A 21493-nucleotide genomic window follows, 5' to 3' on the forward strand; every position below is an offset into this window, starting at 1 on the left:
CAATCTTGATATAGAACACGGTTAAAGTACTTAGCGCTCTGGCTCTTCATCTCATAAACATATCAGAATTTAGAAGCCATTAAACCGCGGCAGTGATAATACCATAACATCCATTATACAGCGCTGATCCTGGAGAAGATCCCAACCAAGCTTCTTCTTCAGCACTGATCCTCCATGTGTGGCTCTACAGCTATTACAAAACTACTACTCCCGGCATGCCCTGACCACAGAAGGCCAAATCGTGGTCACCAGCTGTTGCAAAACTACAGCTCCCAGTATGCTCAGACTCAATAAAGTCAACTTGTCACTCTCCATCATGCTGCAATATGATGGGAGTTGTAGTTTTGCAATACTTGAAAAGCCACAGGTTGGGGAACACTGTCCCCAACCTGCAGAAATGAAGTGGAAATTTGGCAGTGTAATTTTCATCTGCAGCGCTAGTTATGGACCCTAGTCATGGATGCTCCTCATCCTGAGTCACTAGTTATGGACACTCCTCACCCTGAGACCCTAGTCATGGACACTCCTCATTCTCAAACCCTAGTCATGGACGCTCTTCATTCTGAGACCCTAGTTACAGAAGGCCATCATCCTGAAATGCTAGTCATGGAAGATCGACCATAGTTATAGACACTCCTCATCCAGAGACCCTACTTATAAAGACTCCTCATGTTGAGACACTAGTCATGGATGCTCCTCATCCTGAGACACTAGTTATGGACACTCCTCACCCTAACACCCTACTTATGGAGGCCCCTCATCCAGAGACACTAGTTATGGACACTCTACATCCTGAGACCCTAGTCATTGATGCTCCTCATTCTCAGACCCTAATTAAGGATGTTCCTCATTCTCAGACCCTAGTTAAAGAAGGCCATCATCCTGAGATACTAGTCATGGAAGAACCACCCTAGTTATAGACACTGCTCATCCTGAGACCCTACTTATGGAGGCCCTTATCCTGAGACCCTAGTCATGGAAAAACCTCATCCTGAGACCCTAGTCATGGAAAAACCTCATCCTGAGACCCTAGTCATGGAAAAACCTCATCCTGAGACCCTAGTCATGGAAGAACCTCATCCTGAGACCCTAGTCATAGAAGAACCTCATCCTGAGACCCTAGTCATAGAAGAACCTCATCCTGAGACCCTAGTCATAGAAGAACCTCATCCTGAGACCCTAGTCATGGAAGAACCTCATCCTGAGACCCTAGTTATGGCCAGCAGGGAGAGCTGCTTCCATTGCACACAGCAATCTGAGGAAATCCAGGACCCAGAGGAGAAGGGTAGATTCAAAGCCCAGGAATCAGGAAGTGCTCTTGTGTTAGCTGTGCACATGTGTTGAGAAGCAGTAAGGGCCCTATTACAAAAAGCGATGTGGCTGATAACTGGCCATTTTGGCCAATAATTGTTTGGTGTAATAGATCATGTTGAAAGGCAACAATCATAATGCACAATGTCAGCTGATCATTGTCTTTTAACATGTTCTATCAAACAATCACGATGGTGGCGGTCTGTTGCCCGTAGCTCTGTGTAATAGGAGCGGTGGCAGCAGTCTGTAGCTCTCTTCAGTTGTCAACTCGGACGATGTAGGGATTGTCTGGAAAGCCCCTCCTGCAGCTCCCGTGCGATCTACCCCGCTGTTGTCAAGGCGTGTAATTGTACCGACACCCTAAGAGCTGTGACTGAGATAAGGGATAAACCAGACCTGATACAAGATGTAAGGCAGCTCAGGAAACCTGCAGACTGCTACAGAAAACAGGCAGAATGTGTGGCACAGATCCAGGGAGGACAGGAGGTCCAGCACTGACCACGAGCAGTTCACACACGGTACATCTAGTCGTGAGCAGGGGGCGGCAGGATGGGACCATAATATTCTGCATTGATTATCGATGTCTGAATGCTTGTAAGGTAGGTTATGCCTACTCGCTTCTCCGAATCGAAGATTCCTTGGGACAAGCCTGTTACTTTTCCACTCTCGATCTGGCCAGTGGATACTGGCAGGTGCCAGTAGCAGAAAAGGACAGGGAAACGACAGTATTTGTCACACCTAATGGGGCAAAGAAGATACTAGCCTATGGCAACTTCACAAAACTCTTTGGGGGGAATTTAAGAAGACCCCGCCCCCTTTTCCCTGGCAGGATTCACTAAGAGGCGCATGCCTCTTAGTGAATCCGGCCAGCCGGGCACCCGAACCTGCACCCGGCGTACCAAATCTACACCTGTTTCCAGCAGGTGTAGATTTTGTTCATGATTTACGCCTGGAGGCCATGCCTCCTCCATGCCTCGTCATTCCTTCCCAAGCTCCCCGAGCCCACCCATCGGGCGAGCGGGGTGCACGCCAGGGAGAAGGGGCAATCCTGCACCTTCTCCCTGGCGTATGCCTCATAAATGTCCCCCTTTGTGTTACAGACTGATGAGAGTCTAAGAGGATTAGGTGCAGGACTCACCCTGGTGCAAAAATGTCGAGACCTTGCTTGAAAGTGAGAATAATCCTGACAACTACAGCTCATTTAACCCCTTAGTGACCGCCGATACGGCTTTTTACGGCGGTCACTAAGGGTCCTTATTCTGCTGCCATCAGCTTTTTACGGCGATGGCAGAGAGTAAGGCTGCGGGGCCGGGACGGCCCCCACCCCATCCCCCCAGCTACCGGAGGTAGCTGAGGGGTTGGGGCAGTGTGTGGGGTCCGTCCCGGCCCCCCCCCCCCCTTTACCGACGATCGCCGCTATTAACATTATAGCGGCGGCCGTTGGTAAAGGGGATTACCGGTGCCGCCGCCTTTCATCTCCCCCCGCCGTGAGATGAAATAAGTGTCCCCCAGACCTCAGATCAGCCCCCCCTAGTAGGGCGATCACTAACCCCCCTCCCCCGGCGGCCATCATTTCCAAGATGGCCGTCGCCATCGCTGTGAACCGACTAATATCTGTTCACAGCGATGAAAAGGTTAAAATGAATGAAAGCCCCATGCTCTTTGCCACCGGAGGTAGCGGAGAGCATGGGGCAGTGATCGGGGACCCCCCCTGTGGGGTCCCGGTACAAGCGATCAGCGGTATATACTATATACCGCTGATCGCTTGTGCCACGTGCATCCAGGCACTTTTTATCCCCTGTCACCATGAATGATTGGTGACAGGGGATAAAAAGTGATGTCCCCCCACCCCCCAAGTCGCCCCCCACCTCCCCTGTCACCCCCGTCCCCCAGTCACCCGCCCTACCCCATATATGTTACCTGATCTGGAGCTCCTTCCTCCTCGACGTCCTGGCTGGTTATGAAGTGCGCATGCGCTCCACAACCAGCCAACTCTGAAAATTTAAAGTGACAGAGACCAATTTGGTCTCTGTCACTGAACTATGATTACTGAGATAGAAAATATCACAGTTATCATAGTAATACAGTGAAAATGAATGTGTAAAGTACAAAAAGTGACAAACATACAAAAAAAATAAAACACACACTTTTTATTATAGTAATAATTGCAGTTTACTCCCAAATTACCCCTACCCCCCCCCCCCAGATTACCCGTAACCACTGCACGTTGCCCATAACAACCACACATTGGCCGTAACCACCGCACGTTGCCTGTAACCTCCAGATTGCCCGTAACCACCCCAAATTACATGTACCCACCCCAGATTACCTATAAGCACTTCAGTTTATCAGTAACAATCCCAGATTGTCTGTAACCCTTCCAGGTTGCACATAACCCCCCCAGGTTCCCCGTAATCATGCCAGATTACATGTAACCCCCCAGATTGCACGTAACCACCGCACGTTGCCTCTGTCCACGCCACGATGCCTCTGACCACCGCACGTCGCCTCTGACCACCGCATGTTGCCTCTGACCACGCCACGGCGCCTCTGACCACGCCACGTCGCCTCTGACCACCACAAGTCGCCTCTGACCACGCCACGGCGCCTCTGACCACCCCAAATTGCCAATGACCCCCTCCAGATTGCGGTGCCCATGCCAGATTACAGGTACCCACCCCAGATTGCCTATAAGAACTTCAGTTTATCCGTTACCACCCCACATTGCCCGTAACCACCCCACGTTGCCCGTAACCACCCCAGATTGTCTGTAAGCACTGCAGGTTGCCCGTAACCACCCCACGTTGCCCGTATCCACCCCAGATTGTCTGTAAGCACTGCAGGTTGCCCGTAACCACCCCACATTGCCCGTAACCACCCCAGATTGTCTGTAAGCACAGCAGGTTGCCCGTAACCAGCCCACGTTGCCCGTAACCACCCCACATTGCCTGTAACCACCCCACGTTGCCTGTAACCACCCCACATTGCCGTAACCACAGCAGGTTGCCCGTGACCACAGCAGGTTGCCCGTGACCACCACACGTTGCCCATAACCACCCCACGTTGCCTGTAACCACCCCAAGTTGCCGTAACCACAGCAGGTTGCCCGTGACCACTCCATGTTGTCCGTAACCACCCCAGATTACCTGTAACTACCTCAGGTTGCCCATAACCACCCCAGACTGTCCGTAACCACCCCACATTACCTGTAATCTAATTTTTTTTATTTTATTTTAGTAACTGCGCTATTCTAATAACCATTACTAGCTGCGGTTTTGCTCCAGTAAATTGGCGCTCCTTCCCTTCTGAGCCCTGCTGTGTGCCCATACAGTGGTTTATGCCCACATATGGGGTATCGTTCTACTCCGGAGAACCTGCGTTACAGATTTTTGGGTACGTTTTCTCTCCTGTTCCTCGTCAAATTGAGAAATTTCAAACTAAACCAACATATTATTGGAAAAATTCGAGTTTTTTATTTTTACTGGCCAATTTTGAATACTTTCCTCTAATACCTGTGGGGTAAAAATGGTCACCACACCCCAAGATGAATTCTTTGAGGGGTGCACTTTCCAAAATGGGGTGACTTTTGGGGGGAATCTATTCTGCTGACACTACAGGGACACTGCAAACGCACCTGGCGCTCAGAAACTTCTTCAGAAAAATCTGCACTGAAAATGCTAATTGGCGCTCCTTCCCTTCTGAGCCCTCCTGTGTGCCCATGCAGTGGTTTATGCCAACATATGGGGTACCGTTCTACTCAGGAGAACCTGCGTTACATATATTGGGGTGACATTTCTATCCTGTTCCTCGTGAAATTGAGAAATTTCAAACTAAAGGAACATATTATTGGAAAAATTCGAGTTTTTAATTTTTACTGTCTACTTTTGAATACTTTCCTCTAATACCTGTGGGGTCAAAATGGTCACCACACACCAAGATGAATTCTTTGAGGGATGCACTTTCCAAAATGGGGTGACTTATGGGGGGTTTTCTCTCTGCTGACACTACAGGGGCACTGCAAACGCACCTGGCGCTCAGAAACTTTTTCAGCAAAATTTGCATTGGAAAAGCTAATTGGCGCTCCCTTCCTTCTGAGCCCGGCTGTGTGCCCATACAGTGGTTTACGCCCACATATGGGGTACCGTTGTACTCAAGAGAACCTGCGTTACAAATTTTGGGGTGCTTTTTTCTCTCATGTTCCTTTTGAAAATGAGAAACTTTAATCTAAACGTATATATTATTGGAAAATTTTAATTTTCCATTTTTTACTGCCTAATTGTGAATACTTTCCTCCAGCCCCTGTGGGGTTAAAATGCTCATTATACCCCTAGATTAATTCTTTAAGGTGTCTAGTTTCCAAAATGGGGTCACTTATGGGGGTTTTCAGGATACCAGACTTCTAAATCCATTTAAAAAAAGAACTGGTCCCTAAAAAAATCAGTTTTGGAAACTTTCACGAAAATGTGATAATTTGCTGATAAATTTCTAAGCCCCATAACACCCTAAAAAAGTAAAATATGTTTACCAAATTATGCCAGAATAAAGAAGACATATTGGTAATGTGATTTAGTGACTAATTTATGTGCTACGACGTTCTTTTTTTAGAAGCAGAGAATTTCAAAGTTCATAAAATGCAAATTTTTTAAATTTTTCATATTTTGATGTTTTTCACAAAAAACACACAAAGTAGTGACCAAATTTTGCCACTAACATAAAGTGCCATATGTGACGAAAAAACAATCTCAGAATCGCTAGCATACGTTACAGCATCACTGAGCTATAAGACCATAAAGTGAGACAGGTCAGATTTTGAAAAATTAGCCTGGTCATTAAGGCCCAAACTAGCTGCAGCATGAAGGGGTTAAAGAAGTTTGCTGACATCTTGACGGGCAAAGTTTGTTTTGATGACAGATAACCCACTAGTGCCCCTTGACACAAACGAGTTGGGAGCTTTGGAACACGATAGATGGCTCCTCTCAGCTAGTTCACATTTAAATTACAGTGATGGTCTGCCTGAGAGAACGCTAATGCTGATGCCCTGTCTCAGAACCCTATAGAAGAGCCAAGTGGGCCCACCGATGATGACCTCAAGGAAAATGAGACTCCAGATTTCATGTAGTGCAGAAAGTTGCTCCTGTGATGACTGCTCCAGTGGAGGGGTTGATTGAAGAGCGGCAAGAACGCCAACGCCAGGACCATCAGATTACCAGAGTCAGAAAATAGCTGCAGAACAATTACCAACCCATAAGGGAGGAGCAAGAAATCCTAAGCCCTAAGGGTCAAAGACTGTGGCAGCAGAAAGCCCGGATGACTACACGAGAGGGAGTCTTTTATCGAAGAGTCTTACTTTCCACAGAAGTTGAACCTACTCAGCAAGTGGATGCATGAAAAGAAGTTGCACTTTGGACGAGCCAAAACATGTACATATGTGGCTGCAACATTACTACCACCAATCTACAGAACGTGGCATAGGCTGTGTGTTGAAGTTGCTGCAGTTGTATTTTGGCCAGAGCTGGAGATCAACTCCTCATCCTGAGACCCTTGTTATGGATGCTCCTCATCCTGAGACCCTAGTTATGGACACTCCTCCTCCTGAGACCCTAGTTATGGACACTCCTCCTCCTGAGACCCTTGTTATGGATGCTCCTCATCCTGAGACCCTAGTTATGGACACTCCTCCTCCTGAGACCCTAGTTATGGACACTCCTCCTCCTGAGACCCTTGTTATGGATGCTCCTCACGCTGAGACCCTAGTTATGGACAGTCCTCATTCTGAGTCCCTTGTTATGGATGCTCCTCATCCTGAGACCCTTGTTATGGATGCTCCTCATCCTGAGACCCTAGTTATGGACAGTCCTCATCCTGAGTCCCTTATTATGGATGCTCCTCATCCTGAGACCCTAGTTATGGACACTCCTCCTCCTGAGACCCTAGTTATGGACACTCCTCCTCCTGAGACCCTTGTTATGGATGCTCCTCACGCTGAGACCCTAGTTATGGACAGTCCTCATTCTGAGTCCCTTGTTATGGATGCTCCTCATCCTGAGACCCTTGTTATGGATGCTCCTCATCCTGAGACCCTAGTTATGGACAGTCCTCATCCTGAGTCCCTTGTTATGGATGCTCCTCATCCTGAGATCCTTGTTATGGACAGTCCTCATTCTGAGTCCCTTGTTATGGATGCTCCTCATCCTGAGACCCTTGTTATGGATGCTCCTCATCCTGAGACCCTTGTTATGGATGCTCCTCATCCTGAGACCCTAGTTATGGACAGTCCTCATCCTGAGTCCCTTGTTATGGATGCTCCTCATCCTGAGACCCTTGTTATGGATGCTCCTCATCCTGAGACCCTTGTTATGGATGCTCCTCATCCTGAGACCCTAGTTATGGACAGTCCTCATCCTGAGTCCCTTGTTATGGATGCTCCTCATCCTGAGACCCTAGTTATGGACACTCCTCCTCCCGAGACCCTAGTTATGGACACTCCTCCTCCTGAGACCCTAGTTATGGATGCTCCTCACGCTGAGACCCTAGTTATGGCAACTCTTTATCCTGAGACCTCAATTATGGACGCTCCTTGCACAAGGCCCTCACATTCCCTGAAGTCTCTCATATCCTGCACATTCTCAGGAACAGACATGTAAACCTCTGTCTGTAGAAAGGGACATGAGCAGGAATCCCGAACGGGGACAACTAATATATAAGGAAGCCAATGTTTACAGGACACTGCGACCATTAACACAAGGACGCTTCACTAAGGAATGTGGGGAGGGGGAGGGAGGGTGTTTATACAAGAGGGAGACAAGCCGCATGGGGGGGGGGGCACTATGACTGCGGTGAAGGGTCCCAGCTGTCAGTGAGGATGGGGTCAAGATCATTCACCCTTATAGGACTCCTGCAGATTCCCAGGACAGAGGACCACAGGCCTGTGCTATAATGGGAACAACTCAATAATCCCGGAAGTTGATGCACAACATCCTTCATCGTAATGACATAAATGTACATGAGAAAATATTAATCTCAACCCATCCCTCCCCCACAGCCTAAACTTTCCCCATTACAGGACTAGATCGTAAGATGCGTTGTTGTTATAGTTGCCTATAGCCCCTCAGGTATGGAAAATTATCAGCGGCCATGGCCATCTTAATGCCCTCTACAACCTGCACCCTACAGCCACCACCTCTATCTGTTCCTTAGAGATCTACCCAGCGTCCACTTCCACAAAGAATGAATATGCCAAACTGTGTGCCTGTCCCGTCTCCTACTAGGTCACTACATGATATCCTTAAGACTCTTTCCCTTCCAGTCCATGATAATAACTTGCTCAGGAATTTGAGGTTTCCGGGGATTGGGAGGATGGAAATTTCTGTCCACAAATTAATGTGACCACACATGGCATTTGAGAAGGATTGTAGAGGCCAATGCCTGGGATTCTCATAAGATATGATCCAGTATCTGCTTGGTGCTGCACATGGCAATGTTTGCGGGTACAGGGCTTCCACCTCGCATCTACGAGGGTGAAGAGATGGAGGAATATCTATGTAATCTTTTGGCAGCCATGTTCTAATCCCTGGAGCTGTGTGGGAATCTGAGATATTATCTCTGCGTTCCCACAGTGATAAATGAGGCTTCTGCCATCTTTAGAGATATTGAGTGTGAGACCGGGAAGTCGACCATGCATAAAGTGGAGGAAGCTGGGGAACATGGTCATGGAGTCTCCGTTAATCATTGGCTTTCTCCAGAGCATGGTAGCTTATGAACAAATAAGAATCACTGCTCATCATCACTAGCTGCTTATTACTAGAACTGAACCACCCAAAGGTGCTAATAAAGCCTTCACCAACCACTGATGGCCTCACCTCTGGTCCGGCTGTAGAGTGGACACAGCTCTCCTTAATACCTCAGGTCCTGGCTCTTTGACCACTAGGAGTGCATATACTACACACAGAGGTGAATGAAGATCACGTAAAGTCTCCACAACACTAAAAATACTGTGTGACACACATAAACATACCTAAATGGTGTATAAGATGTTCTAAAGACCCACAGTGGTTTTCAAAAGATTTATCCATGCCAACCTATCTCTAAAAGTGACAAACTGTGTTATGTCTCTAGCATATGGATCAAATGGGGATGGTACATCCCACTGGAAGGTAAAGGAAACCATGAGATATATACAACAATCCCGATCTCTCATAACCCACACTGGGCTTTGCCAGGAGTTCCACCATGTCATGTCCAGTTCTCAAGCCATCCTAAGACACCTCCATCAGTGGTCTTCAAACTGAAACCATCCTGGTTTTGATGAAAATCGCAAGGAACTTAATGGACACAGAGAAGGTTTACAACATGTATTTGTTATGATGCCGACCCACTTGGCTGCACCACGTCCAGAGTCCTCCTCTGGGGTAAACCTCGAATTAGATTTCAACACAATTTGGTTAATACAATATCCGTGGGGAACGCATGTCAGGAAAAAAAAGGTGCAAAACAAATATCAGTCTTTTATGGTCTCTCACCTCCAGAATCCAGCAACTTCAAGCTCCATTTCTTCTCATAGGTGAATATAGCCCTAAGGGGGGAAACCATTAAGATGTTAACACAACCAGCAAATTACATAATTAGCATTAACTAAATAACGATACTGTGTCTGAAGCCCAGAAATAAAAGGTTATCTCTAGAAGTGAGCATCAGGTGACCTGGGTCTATATACACTCAGGTCCCCTGATATGGACGGCCAAACACTGCTAGACCAGCAACCAACCTGGCTGCAGCATAACATGATGTGCCAGCTTCTTCCCTGCATGTTTATTGACTATATTAAAATGGCAAACATGTGGAAAGGGGACTTGCTATTTTAGAGTAGTATATTCAAACGCATATACTCTCTCATCTCTAGTTATCACTATAATCACCAGACAGGATTTCCTAATAACTGCACAGAACTCCAGATAACTGCAGAAAACCTAGACTAGACAGACCTCCCGATAACTGGACAGACCTCCCGAAAACTGGACAGACCTCCCGATAACTGGACAGACCTCCCGATAACTGGACAGACCTCCCGATAACTGGACAGAACTCCCGATAACTGGACAGAACTCCCGATAACTGGACAGAACTCCCGATAACTGGACAGAACTCCCAATAACTGGACAGACCCCCCAATAACTGGACAGAACGTCTGATAACTGGACAGACCCCCCCGATAACTGGACAGACCTCCTGATAACTGGACAGAACGTCTGATAACTGGACAGACCTCCTGATAACTGGACAGAACGTCTGATAACTGGACAGACACCCCCCCCCCCCGATAACTGGACAAACCTCCCGATAACTGGACAGACCCCCCGATAACTGGACAGACCTCCCGATAACTGGACAGACCTCCCGATAACTGGACAGACCCCCTGATAAATGGACAGACCCCCCGATAACTGGACAGACCCCCTGATAAATGGACAGACCCCCCACCATAACTGGACAGAACCCCCACCATAACTGGACAGAACGTCTGATAACTGGACAGACCCCCCAATAACTGGACAGACCTCCTGATAACTGGACAGACCCCCCCGATAACTGGACACCCCACCCCGATAACTCGACAAACCTCCCGATAACTGGACAGAACTCCCGATAAGTGGACAGAACTCCCGATAAGTGGACAGAACTCCCGATAAGTGGACAGAACTCCCGATAACTGGACAGACCCCCTGATAAATGGACAGACCCCCCACCATAACTGGACAGAACTCCCGATAACTGGACAGACCCCCCGATAACTGGAGAGAACTCCCTGATAACTGGACAGACCCCCCGATAACTGGACAGACCACCTGATAAATGGACAGACCCCCCACCATAACTGGACAGAACTCCCCGATAACTGGACAGACCCCCTGATAACTGGACAGAACTCCCTGATAACTGGACAGACCCCCCGAAAACTGGACAGACCCCCTGATAAATGGACAGGCCCCCCCACCATACCTGGACAGACCCCCCGATAACTGTACAGAACTCCCCGATAACTGGACAGAACTCCCGATAACTGGACAGACCTCCCGATAACTGGACAGACCTCCCGATAACTGGACAGACCCCCTGATAAATGGACAGACCCCTCACCATAACTGGACAGAACTCCCAATAACTGGACAGACCCCCCGATAAGTGGACAGAACGCCCCATAAGTGGACAGAACGCCCCATAAGTGGACAGAACGCCCCATAAGTGGACAGAACTCCCCGATAAGTGGACAAAACTCCCCGATAACTGGACAGAACTCCCCGATAACTGGAAAGAACTCCCTGATAACTGGACAGACCTCCTGATAAATGGACAGACCCCCCACCATAACTGGACAGACCTCCTGATAAATGGACAGACCCCCCACCATAACTGGACAGACCTCCTGATAAATGGACAGACCCCCCACCATAACTGGACAGAACTCCCTGATAACTGGAAAGACCCCCCGATAACTGGACAGACCTCCTGATACCTGGACAGACCCCCTGATAAATGGACAGACCCCCCACCATAACTGGACAAACCTCCCGATAACTGGACAGACCCCCCACCATAACTGGACAGAACTCCCAATAACTGGACAGACCCCCCGATAAGTGGACAGACCCCCCGATAAGTGGACAGAACTCCCTGATAACTGGACAGACCCCCCCGATAACTGGACAGAACGCCCGATAAGTAGACAGAACTCCCCGATAACTAGACAAAACTCCCCGATAACTGGACAGAACTCCCTGATAACTAGAAAGAACTCCCTGATAACTGGAAAGAATGCCTGATAACAGGACAGACCTCCCGTTAACTGGAAAGAACTTCTTGATAACTGGAGAGAACTCATTGATAACTGGACAGGTCTCCACATAACTGGACAGAACAGCTGATATCTTGGCAGAACTCCCTAAAACTAGACAGACCTCCTGATAACTAGATGGCCGGCTATAGATAACCCCCTTCCGCAGAAGTCTGGTGGGATTCTGTAGCCCTCTGATCTTGCACACGATCCTTAATTCTCTATATAGTCCTTTCCTTCCTGTCATTAGGAGCAGTAATCAGCCTGTGTAGCTTTAACTCTTTCAGTGTGGGTCACCACTAATCAGTAGGCAGCAATAATGTGGGTTGTGGGGGTTTCGGGAGAAGGACGGATACTCTGCAGCTGGTACTGTGCTGTGATCTGCAGAGTAAATACAGGATGAGGAATGTCACAAGATTGGTATATACAGCCTATAGTCTGCCTGTACCACCCCCTCTATACGCCCTGTGTACCAGGCTGCCTGGCAGAACTGGGGTTAAGTGCTTAGGCGTCCAGGGCCTGTCTCAGCACATAGTTACTTGCAGTTTTATTTCAAGACGCCAGAAGATGTTAATATTCCTGGAATGTCCTATTGTCCCACAGCCAGCACCGGATATAGGAGCCTACAGCAATACTACACAACAGAGCCCCTCAGCCTCCCTGCCCCCAACCTTTCCTGCCTATTGTGTCTGCCTCCAGCCCAATGTGTCCTACCATAGTCTATAGCTACTATTTACCAGGTGACCCCATAACTAGTGACCCATAGTGGGGGTAAGGTCAAGGCCGCAATAAATCATACAAATGAAGGTTTATCTGTGATATTTCTTTTTATTTTGGCATCGGTCATTGAATAAATTTGTATGTTATGTAGAAAACACCACAAAAATGTGAAACCACCAGAACCCATATCAGTAAACATGAGGCCCATTCAGCTGTGGCTAAATCACGAAAAGAATGACCCCGTGGATACTGCCGCATGATATGGAGATATAGGCAATACAGCAGCTGCTCTGGGGCCCACCAGAGAGGATGGGCCCCAGCACTGGATGGCCCAACAGAGAGAATGAACCCACCAGAGAAGATGGGCCCCAGCACTGGATGGCCCACCAGAGAAGATGGCCCCACCAGAGAGAATGGACCCACCAGAGAAGATGGACCCACCAGAGAAGATGGGCCCCAGCACTGGCTGGCCCCATGTGAGTGAAAAGAAATGTAGAACAAGGGTCACATCGACAAACTGGCCAATGGGTAGATGGGGCCCTTTTCCTATATGTAGACTCCACGTAGGCCATGAAGTTTTTCGTCCTTGTTCCAGAGTGCTATGGGCTATACATACTGTATCACAAACTTTCATAGTTTAATTAAAAAATTGATTCATGATTTATACATGACTAATACACAACCTGATTACTACATTACAGATACACAACTGATAAATGACAGACAATTGATATCTACATGATGGCCACATGACGCAAGACTAATCCACTAATAATATTGGCCTGATACAGTCTTCTTGGTTATTAAAGGATTGAGTCAGTAGAAATGACCCTGATCTGCATCCAAATGTAACAAGGTGAGTGGACGTCAAGTGGACTCCATGACGCCCTATCAAGCGCTAGCAGACGGGGGGGAGGGGGGCACATTCTTCTTTGCTGATGTAAAACCAGTATTAATCATTTATCTCAGGGACGAAAGGCATCAAGTACAGGCGTTGGTCCAAGGGTTAGAAGCTAGGAGGAGGACACGAGATGGGGCACTATAATGTACAATTTCTATATTGTACTGTTGACCCATGGAGAACATGTAGTACCCCAATGCTTTTGGAGTAAGTGTCTCTAAGGACTGTCTCCACCATGTAGTACAGGATAGTTACATATTTTACACCATCACCATAGGTCTTTATTACCAAAGGCCTATGTAGTACACAACCCAAGGCCGGTAAGTAGTACACCACCAGTAGCACAACTATGCCAATAGGTAGTACACAACCAGGAGCATCACTATGCCGATAAGTAGTACACAACCAGGAGCATCTCTATGCCGATAAGTAGTACACAACCAGGAGCATCTCTATGCCGATAAGTAGTACACAACCAGGAGCATCACTATGCTGATAAGTAGTACACAACCAGGAGGATCTCTATGCCGATAAGTAGTACACAACCAGGAGCATCACTATGGCGATAAGTAGTACACAACCAGGAGCATCACTATGCCGATAAGTAGTACACAACCAGGAGCATCACTATGCCGATAAGTAGTACACAACCAGGAGCATCACTATGCCGATAAGTAGTACACAACCAGGAGGATCTCTATGCCGATAAGTAGTACACAACCAGGAGCATCACTATGCCGATAAGTAGTACACAACCAGGAGGATCTCTATGCCGATAAGTAGTACACAACCAGGAGCATCACTATGGCGATAAGTAGTACACAACCAGGAGGATCACTATGCCGATAAGTAGTACACAACCAGGAGCATCACTAAGCCAATAGGTAGTACACAACCAGGAGGATCACTGTGCTGACCTCTTCCTGACAGAGTCTCCGATCGTTGTATATAAGTCATTGGCTATAGGACTCCCTGGTATCTGGTTGGTGATGGTTCCCTACCATGTTCCTGCGGTTCCTCTCCCAGGTGTGACTTCTTGGATAGGATAGACCATGGAAGCCAAGCATCTGAGGGGAGGTCAGAGAGCCAACTATTGTGAAGTCACGCATGACAGAGACACAAGGAAACCAGGAGCAGAAAACAATCATCTGTAATGAGGCTCTAAATGTAGCTCAAGAGGGATAATAAGGAAATGAATGGAGAAAACCCACAAAGTGTCCAAAGAGCAATGAACGGAGGCCGGAGGGCGAGGAGGATCCTGCAGGAAGGTGATAATAGTAATTAGGGATGAACACTGGTATTATAAACGCAATATAGTCCAACCCCAAAAGAGAAGGGATCAGAACCATCACACGGACCCGGCAGGACGGAAGAGAAGAACCAATACATGTAAATGTAAGGAAATCTGATATCCAGATCTACTGATACCCGGATCTACTGATACTGATACCCGGATCTACTGATACTAATATCCATATCTACTGATACTGATATCCAGATATAAGGAATAGGTTGGGGATAGGGTGGATATACAAACTCTGCGGGCAGAGACAGGAGGAGTAACGTAGGGGGCCGTCTGTGTCTGGAGAGGAGATACAGATATAGGAATAACAGGAGAGGAGAGGAGTTACGCTATGAGAAATAACGGGAGATTACATGCGCCAAGATACGGATAGCGGAATATAGGGAGCTTAGAGAAGGAGAGGTACGGATATCAGTATCAGTAGATCTGGATATCAGTATCAGTAGTTTGCCCCCCTCTTGGTTTATTCCTTACTTTCTGCTGTCTCCCTTCCTGTCCGTAATCACATTTTTAGGCCTCCTTCAATACCCTCCAATCACTCTCATCTTTACTCTGTGATGGAGAACGTGACCTATCAGATGCCATCTTTCATTGCTCCATGCTCCAGTTCTGATACCCATTGTGGACATTATCCTGGGTGGAGAGGGGTCACATGGGCTCTGACCAGTCTGCGGGAACCTACACATAGCGAGCCGGGATCCTCCTAAGCTTTTCCACTGTATCCGCATCTTACACCCAGTCTTCCTCCTCCTTATCGGCTCTCGCGGTGTTCCTCCCCCTCAGGTGTCCGTGAATTATCACACACATACCTTTGCCCCGAACAAAGATCTGTAGATTTCTATAAATCTTTTCCTGCCAGGAATGTGTGGCCATTATACAGTCACCAGTCTTTATATAAGTCACCCGTCTCACCTGTCACTGTGCGGGCGCAGCTCCAGATAAGAGAGATGCAGGTGAATGAGCTCCGATAGTGACAGGTGCTGGGTGCACTGCTGCCGTGACACCATCCAGTATACCGGTGACACCTAAGATCATGTGACTAATACAGAGGAGTGGGCAGCACCATCGTCCTTGGACCCTCCAATATACTATATATTATGGAAGCACCTAAGATCATGTGACTTATACAGAGGAGTGGGCAGCACCATGGTCGTGACACCCGCCAGTATACCGGAGACACCAAAGATCATGTGACTAATACAGAGGAGCGGGCAGCACCATCGTCCTTGGACCCTCCAATATACTATATATTATGGAAGCACCTAAGATCATGTGACCCCCTCACCTGTCACCACCTTCACTCCGTCATATTTTACAACGTAAAGAACGGCCGCTTCCTGATGAGGAATATCTATTCTGAGCACGAAAAGCTCACAATACATTCCAGTGTACGGACAGGTTTAACCATTTACAGACAGAAAAGCCCACGGAGCGTGAACTGTAATGTGCAGGAGAACCAGTATAGTGTATGCGCAGTGTATATGCGCAGTGCCCATAGATATGGAGTGCAGACACCTAAACCTGCCTAGTATTATAACATGGACACTGGGAAGAAGGAATATGCACATCAGGGAAAATAACATAAAACATACCATAAAAATATACAGGTAATATGTATGGGGTATAGCATACCATAGACATATTGTCCCCTCATACCACAGACATATCGTCCCCTGATACCACAGTCATATCGTCCCCTCATACCACAGACATATCGTCCCTTCATACCATAGACATATTGTCCCCTCATACCACAGACATATCGTCCCCTGATACCACAGTCATATCTTCCCCTCATACCACAGACATATCGTCCCCTCATACCATAGACATATTGTCCCCTCATACCACAGACATATCGTCCCCTGATACCACAGTCATATCGTCCCCTCATACCACAGACATATCGTCCCTTCATACCATAGACATATTGTCCCCTCATACCACAGACATATCGTCCCCTGATACCACAGTCATATCTTCCCCTCATACCACAGACATATCGTCCCCTCATACCATAGACATATCGCCCCCTCATACCACAGTCATATCGTCCCCTGATACCACAGTCATATCGTCCCTTTATACCACAGACATATTGTCCCCTCATACCACAGACATATCGTCCCCTGATACCACAGTCATATCTTCCCCTCATACCACAGACATATCGTCCCCTCATACCACAGACATATCGTCCCCTCATACCATAGACATATCGTCCCCTCATACCACAGTCATATCGCCCCCTCATACCATAGACATATCACCCCCTCATACCACAGTCATATCGCCCCCTCATACCATAGTCATATCATCCCCTCATACCACAGTCATATCGTCCCCTCATACCATAGACATATCTTCCCCTCATACCACAGACATATTGTCCCCTGATACCACAGTCATATCGTCCCTTTATACCACAGACATATCGTCCCCTCATACCACAGACATATCGCCCCCTCATACCATAGACATATCTTCCCCTCATACCACAGACATATCGTCCCCTCATACCACAGTCATATCGTCCCTTCATACCACAGACATATCGCCCCCTCATACCACAGACATATCGTCCCCTCATACCACAGACATATCGTCCCCTCATACCACAGTCATATCACCCCCTCATACCACAGACACATTGCCCCCTCATACCATAGTCATATCGTCCCCTCATACCACAGTCATATCGTCCCCTCATACCACAGACACATCGCCCCCTCATACCATAGTCATATCTTCCCCTCGTACCACAGACATATCGTCCCCTCATACCACAGACATATCATCCCCTCATACCACAGACATATCATCCCCTCATACCATAGTCATATCTTCCCCTCGTACCACAGACATATCGTCCCCTCGTACCACAGACATATCGCCCCCTCATACCACAGTCATATCGTCCCTTCATACCACAGACACATCGCCCCCTCATACCACAGACATATGGCCCCCTCATACCATAGTCATATCGTCCCTTCATACCACAGACACATCGTCCCCTCATACCATAGTCATATCGTCCCCTCATACCATAGTCATATCGTCCCCTCATACCATAGTCATATCGTCCCCTCATACCATAGTCATATCGTCCCCTCATACCATAGTCATATCGTCCCCTCATACCATAGTCATATCGTCCCCTCATACCATAGTCATATCGTCCCCTCATACCATAGTCATATCGTCCCCTCATACCATAGTCATATCGTCCCCTCATACCATAGACATATCGTCCCCTCATACCAGTCATATCGTCCCCTCATACCATAGTCATATCGTCCCCTCATACCATAGTCATATCGTCCCCTCATACTATAGTCATATCGTCCCCTCATACCATAGACATATCGTCCCCTCATACCAGTCATATCGTCCCCTCATACCATAGTCATATCGTCCCCTCATACCATAGGCGCAGGACTCACAAAGAATCATCTGGATTATTCACTTGCATAAAGCAGAGTGACGCATTTCGACTCTATACTAACGCCTTCTTCAGGCACCTGAAGAACGTGCTAGTACAGCGCTGAAACGCGCCACTTGGTTTATATGTTTGTGAATAAACTTTTAGCAGCGGTCCCCAGCTGCTGATAGATCAATAAATAAAAATAATATAAAAAACAAACTATCTGCTATCGCCACCTACAGAATCACCGGACTATTAAATAATCACTTTCCTGATATCGCACGGTAAACCGCCAAAGTGCAAAACTGATGATTTTTGGTCACATCAAATACTGTAAATTTTTTATAAAAAGTGATCAAAGTGCCGTATATATGGAAGCAAGATACAGATGAAAAGTACAGATCATGGCGCAAAAAATTACGCCTCATAGACCAAAAAAATGAAAGGGACATAGATAACAAGTCAGTTGATTTACTACACGGTGAATACCGAGAAGATAAAGCGCGCCCCCCCATGAACACAAATCTTTTTTTTTTTCAATTTCAAATTATTTTTTTCCCAGTTTCCCAAAATTAAGTGTGTAATTGCAAAGTACAATTGGTGTGGCAAAAAATAAAACCTCATGTTGGTCAGTAGGGAGACTATCCTTTTTCAGTGCAGCCCAAATCCTTGGCGATTGAATAAGCCTGGCTCTAGGAGACAGAAGCAATCATGTGCTGTAATCATGGATCAGTGCAGTACTCATGCACTGCATTGATCTCTATGAGAGATCCGGGTATCCCCTAAAGGGACTACAGAAGTGTGTAAAAAAAAGTATTTAAAAAAAAAAAAAAGGAATCCATAACAAAATAAATCACCCGCTTAAATAAAAAGTGATCACAACGTTCCTTCTCGGCCAATAAAAATTTTTAATCACAGTATAAAAATATGTATACAAACTGTCCTGACCTGGAGAACACTGGTAACGCGACAATTTTACCACATGGTGAACGAGAGAAGGAAATGAAAAATGGCCCAGTCCCTAAGGGGCTATGCTAAACCCTGCTCGTCCGAAATCTGACTATACATCAGCCTAACCTAGCTGTACAGCCAACCGACCAAAATCACATGCAACAAGTGTTACTTCACACCAGCATGGTACAAAAGTCCTAGCAGAGGCTTCAGTGGATCTCAGACTTACAGCAGCCTCCTGTGTGCCTCCATATATGAGGCCAGTAATGGGCGGTCTCCCTGTGCAGGCTGTGTGCCCCCTTATATGAGGCCAGTAATGAGCGGCCTCCCCGTGCGGGGTGTGTGCCTCCTTATATGAGGCCAGTAATGAGCGGCCTCCCCGTGCGGGGTGTGTGCCTCCCTATATGAGGCCAGTAATGGGTGGCCTCCAGCACCTGGGTTGACCTGGGCCAGATATGAAGGTAACAGGGTTTTGAACTTTTGAACTTTTCCTGGATTTCCCCGGACCTGTGGGGTGACCACTTTTGGCCATCAGACGTTCGGGGTGGCACATCTGCATTACCTTGCGAACTGTACAATTCTGTAATGTGAGGAAGCACCTGTTAATTCTCGCATTTCGCTCCCTGACTCATCCAGGTAAGAGGGGAGTGATCTGTAACCAACCAGAAATGTCGGCCTAAGAAGTAACACCTCAGCAATTCTAAGGCCCATTTTCCTGCCAAGCTTTCACCTTCCACAATGCTATAATTTTCCTCAGGTGGTGTAAGTTTCCTGCTCAGGTATGTGACAGGGTGTCCTTCACCTCCAACCTCCCTGGTAAGAACTGCACCTAAACCCACATGATGCCTCCATCTGAAAATATGGGGTGATCAAAACAATGCCCCCTCGGCCTCTGTATTCCACGTGTAATCCCTGCCAGCCTCCGTGTCATATTGGCAGTCTATGGGAGGCTTGCGTGCGTCCATTCTTCCGAGCGGACAGAGGAGGCGTGCGAGCCTCCCATAGACTGCCAGTATGACACGGAGGCTGGCGGGATACGCGTAATAAAGTCAACAATCGGTTGAGTATTCGATTGTTGTCTTTCAACATTTTTAAGTCATCGGCCATCGATCACGCATCACTGCATGTAATAGTGATGCACTGCCGACGGCTGATGACAGTGTAAAGAAAATAATTATACTTACCTGTCCAGGCTTCCTGATGTCCTCCTGCCTTCCCTGCTCACGGCAGCTGCTGAAGAAGCCGTCTCCAAAGGCCACATAGCCAATCACTGGCAGAGACGGGACAGAGCCAGTGATTGGCTGAGCGTAATGTCCAGAGATGGCTTCAGAAACTTCAGCGGCAGCTGCAGAGAGCAAAGCAAGGGCGGAGCCTGGACAGGTAAGTATAATCTACAGGGGGGGGGGGGAATAAGAATCCAGATAATCACATTGTATGATTTATTAATAATTATTTACCATTTTATTGCATGGAATAAGGATTTGATCACTGGCCGACCAGCAGGAGTCCTGCCTCTCACAGAGCAGTCAGTGTCTCTATAAGAAGCTCCTCCCCCTCCGCCCTCATTACCTGGATTACCTGCATCTGTTTCATCTCATCACCTGTATAATAACCACCTGGCCACACACTCATCACACTCCAACCTCTGCACCATGGTCAAGACCAAAGAGCTAAGGGCACTAGGGAAAAATTGTAGACCTGCACAAGGCTGGGATGGACTACAGGACAATAGGCAAGAAGCTTGCATCAACTGTTGAGGCAAATATTAGAAGATAGAAGGAACACAAGATAACTGTCAATTTACTTCAGTCTGGAGCTCCATGCAGGATCTCACCTTGTGGGGTAAGGATGATTCTGAAAAGGTCAGGAATCAGCCCAGAACTACACGAGAGGACCTGGTCCCTGACCAGGTCTTCCAGCACACAGCCAGGACAACTAAGGAGCAGCTCCGCAAGAAGCGATTCAAGGTCCTGGAGTGGCCTTACCCAGTCTCCACACCTGAAGCCAAAAGATAATATTTAGAGGGAGCTGAAACTCAATGTTGCCCCCCCC

The 21493-nt window shown here is 47.5% G+C and overlaps 1 protein-coding gene across 3 annotated transcripts in view; it reads right to left on the reverse strand.

Annotated features, from left to right (window-relative positions):
* LOC138797229 (uncharacterized) overlaps nucleotides 1-21493 on the reverse strand; it is a 56627-nt gene that overhangs the window by 12170 nt on the left and 22964 nt on the right. For 2 of the 3 annotated variants that reach the window (XM_069977077.1, XM_069977075.1), the window contains one exon: nucleotides 9831-9883. In XM_069977077.1, coding sequence (XP_069833178.1) covers nucleotides 9831-9883 — 53 coding nt within the window. Of the gene's footprint in view, nucleotides 1-9830; nucleotides 9884-14761; nucleotides 14873-21493 lie in introns of those variants that run through there. The other variant, XM_069977076.1, reaches the window with a different exon arrangement.

Source organism: Dendropsophus ebraccatus, chromosome 7 (assembly GCF_027789765.1).
Source record: "Dendropsophus ebraccatus isolate aDenEbr1 chromosome 7, aDenEbr1.pat, whole genome shotgun sequence".
Taxonomy (NCBI): domain Eukaryota; kingdom Metazoa; phylum Chordata; class Amphibia; order Anura; family Hylidae; genus Dendropsophus; species Dendropsophus ebraccatus.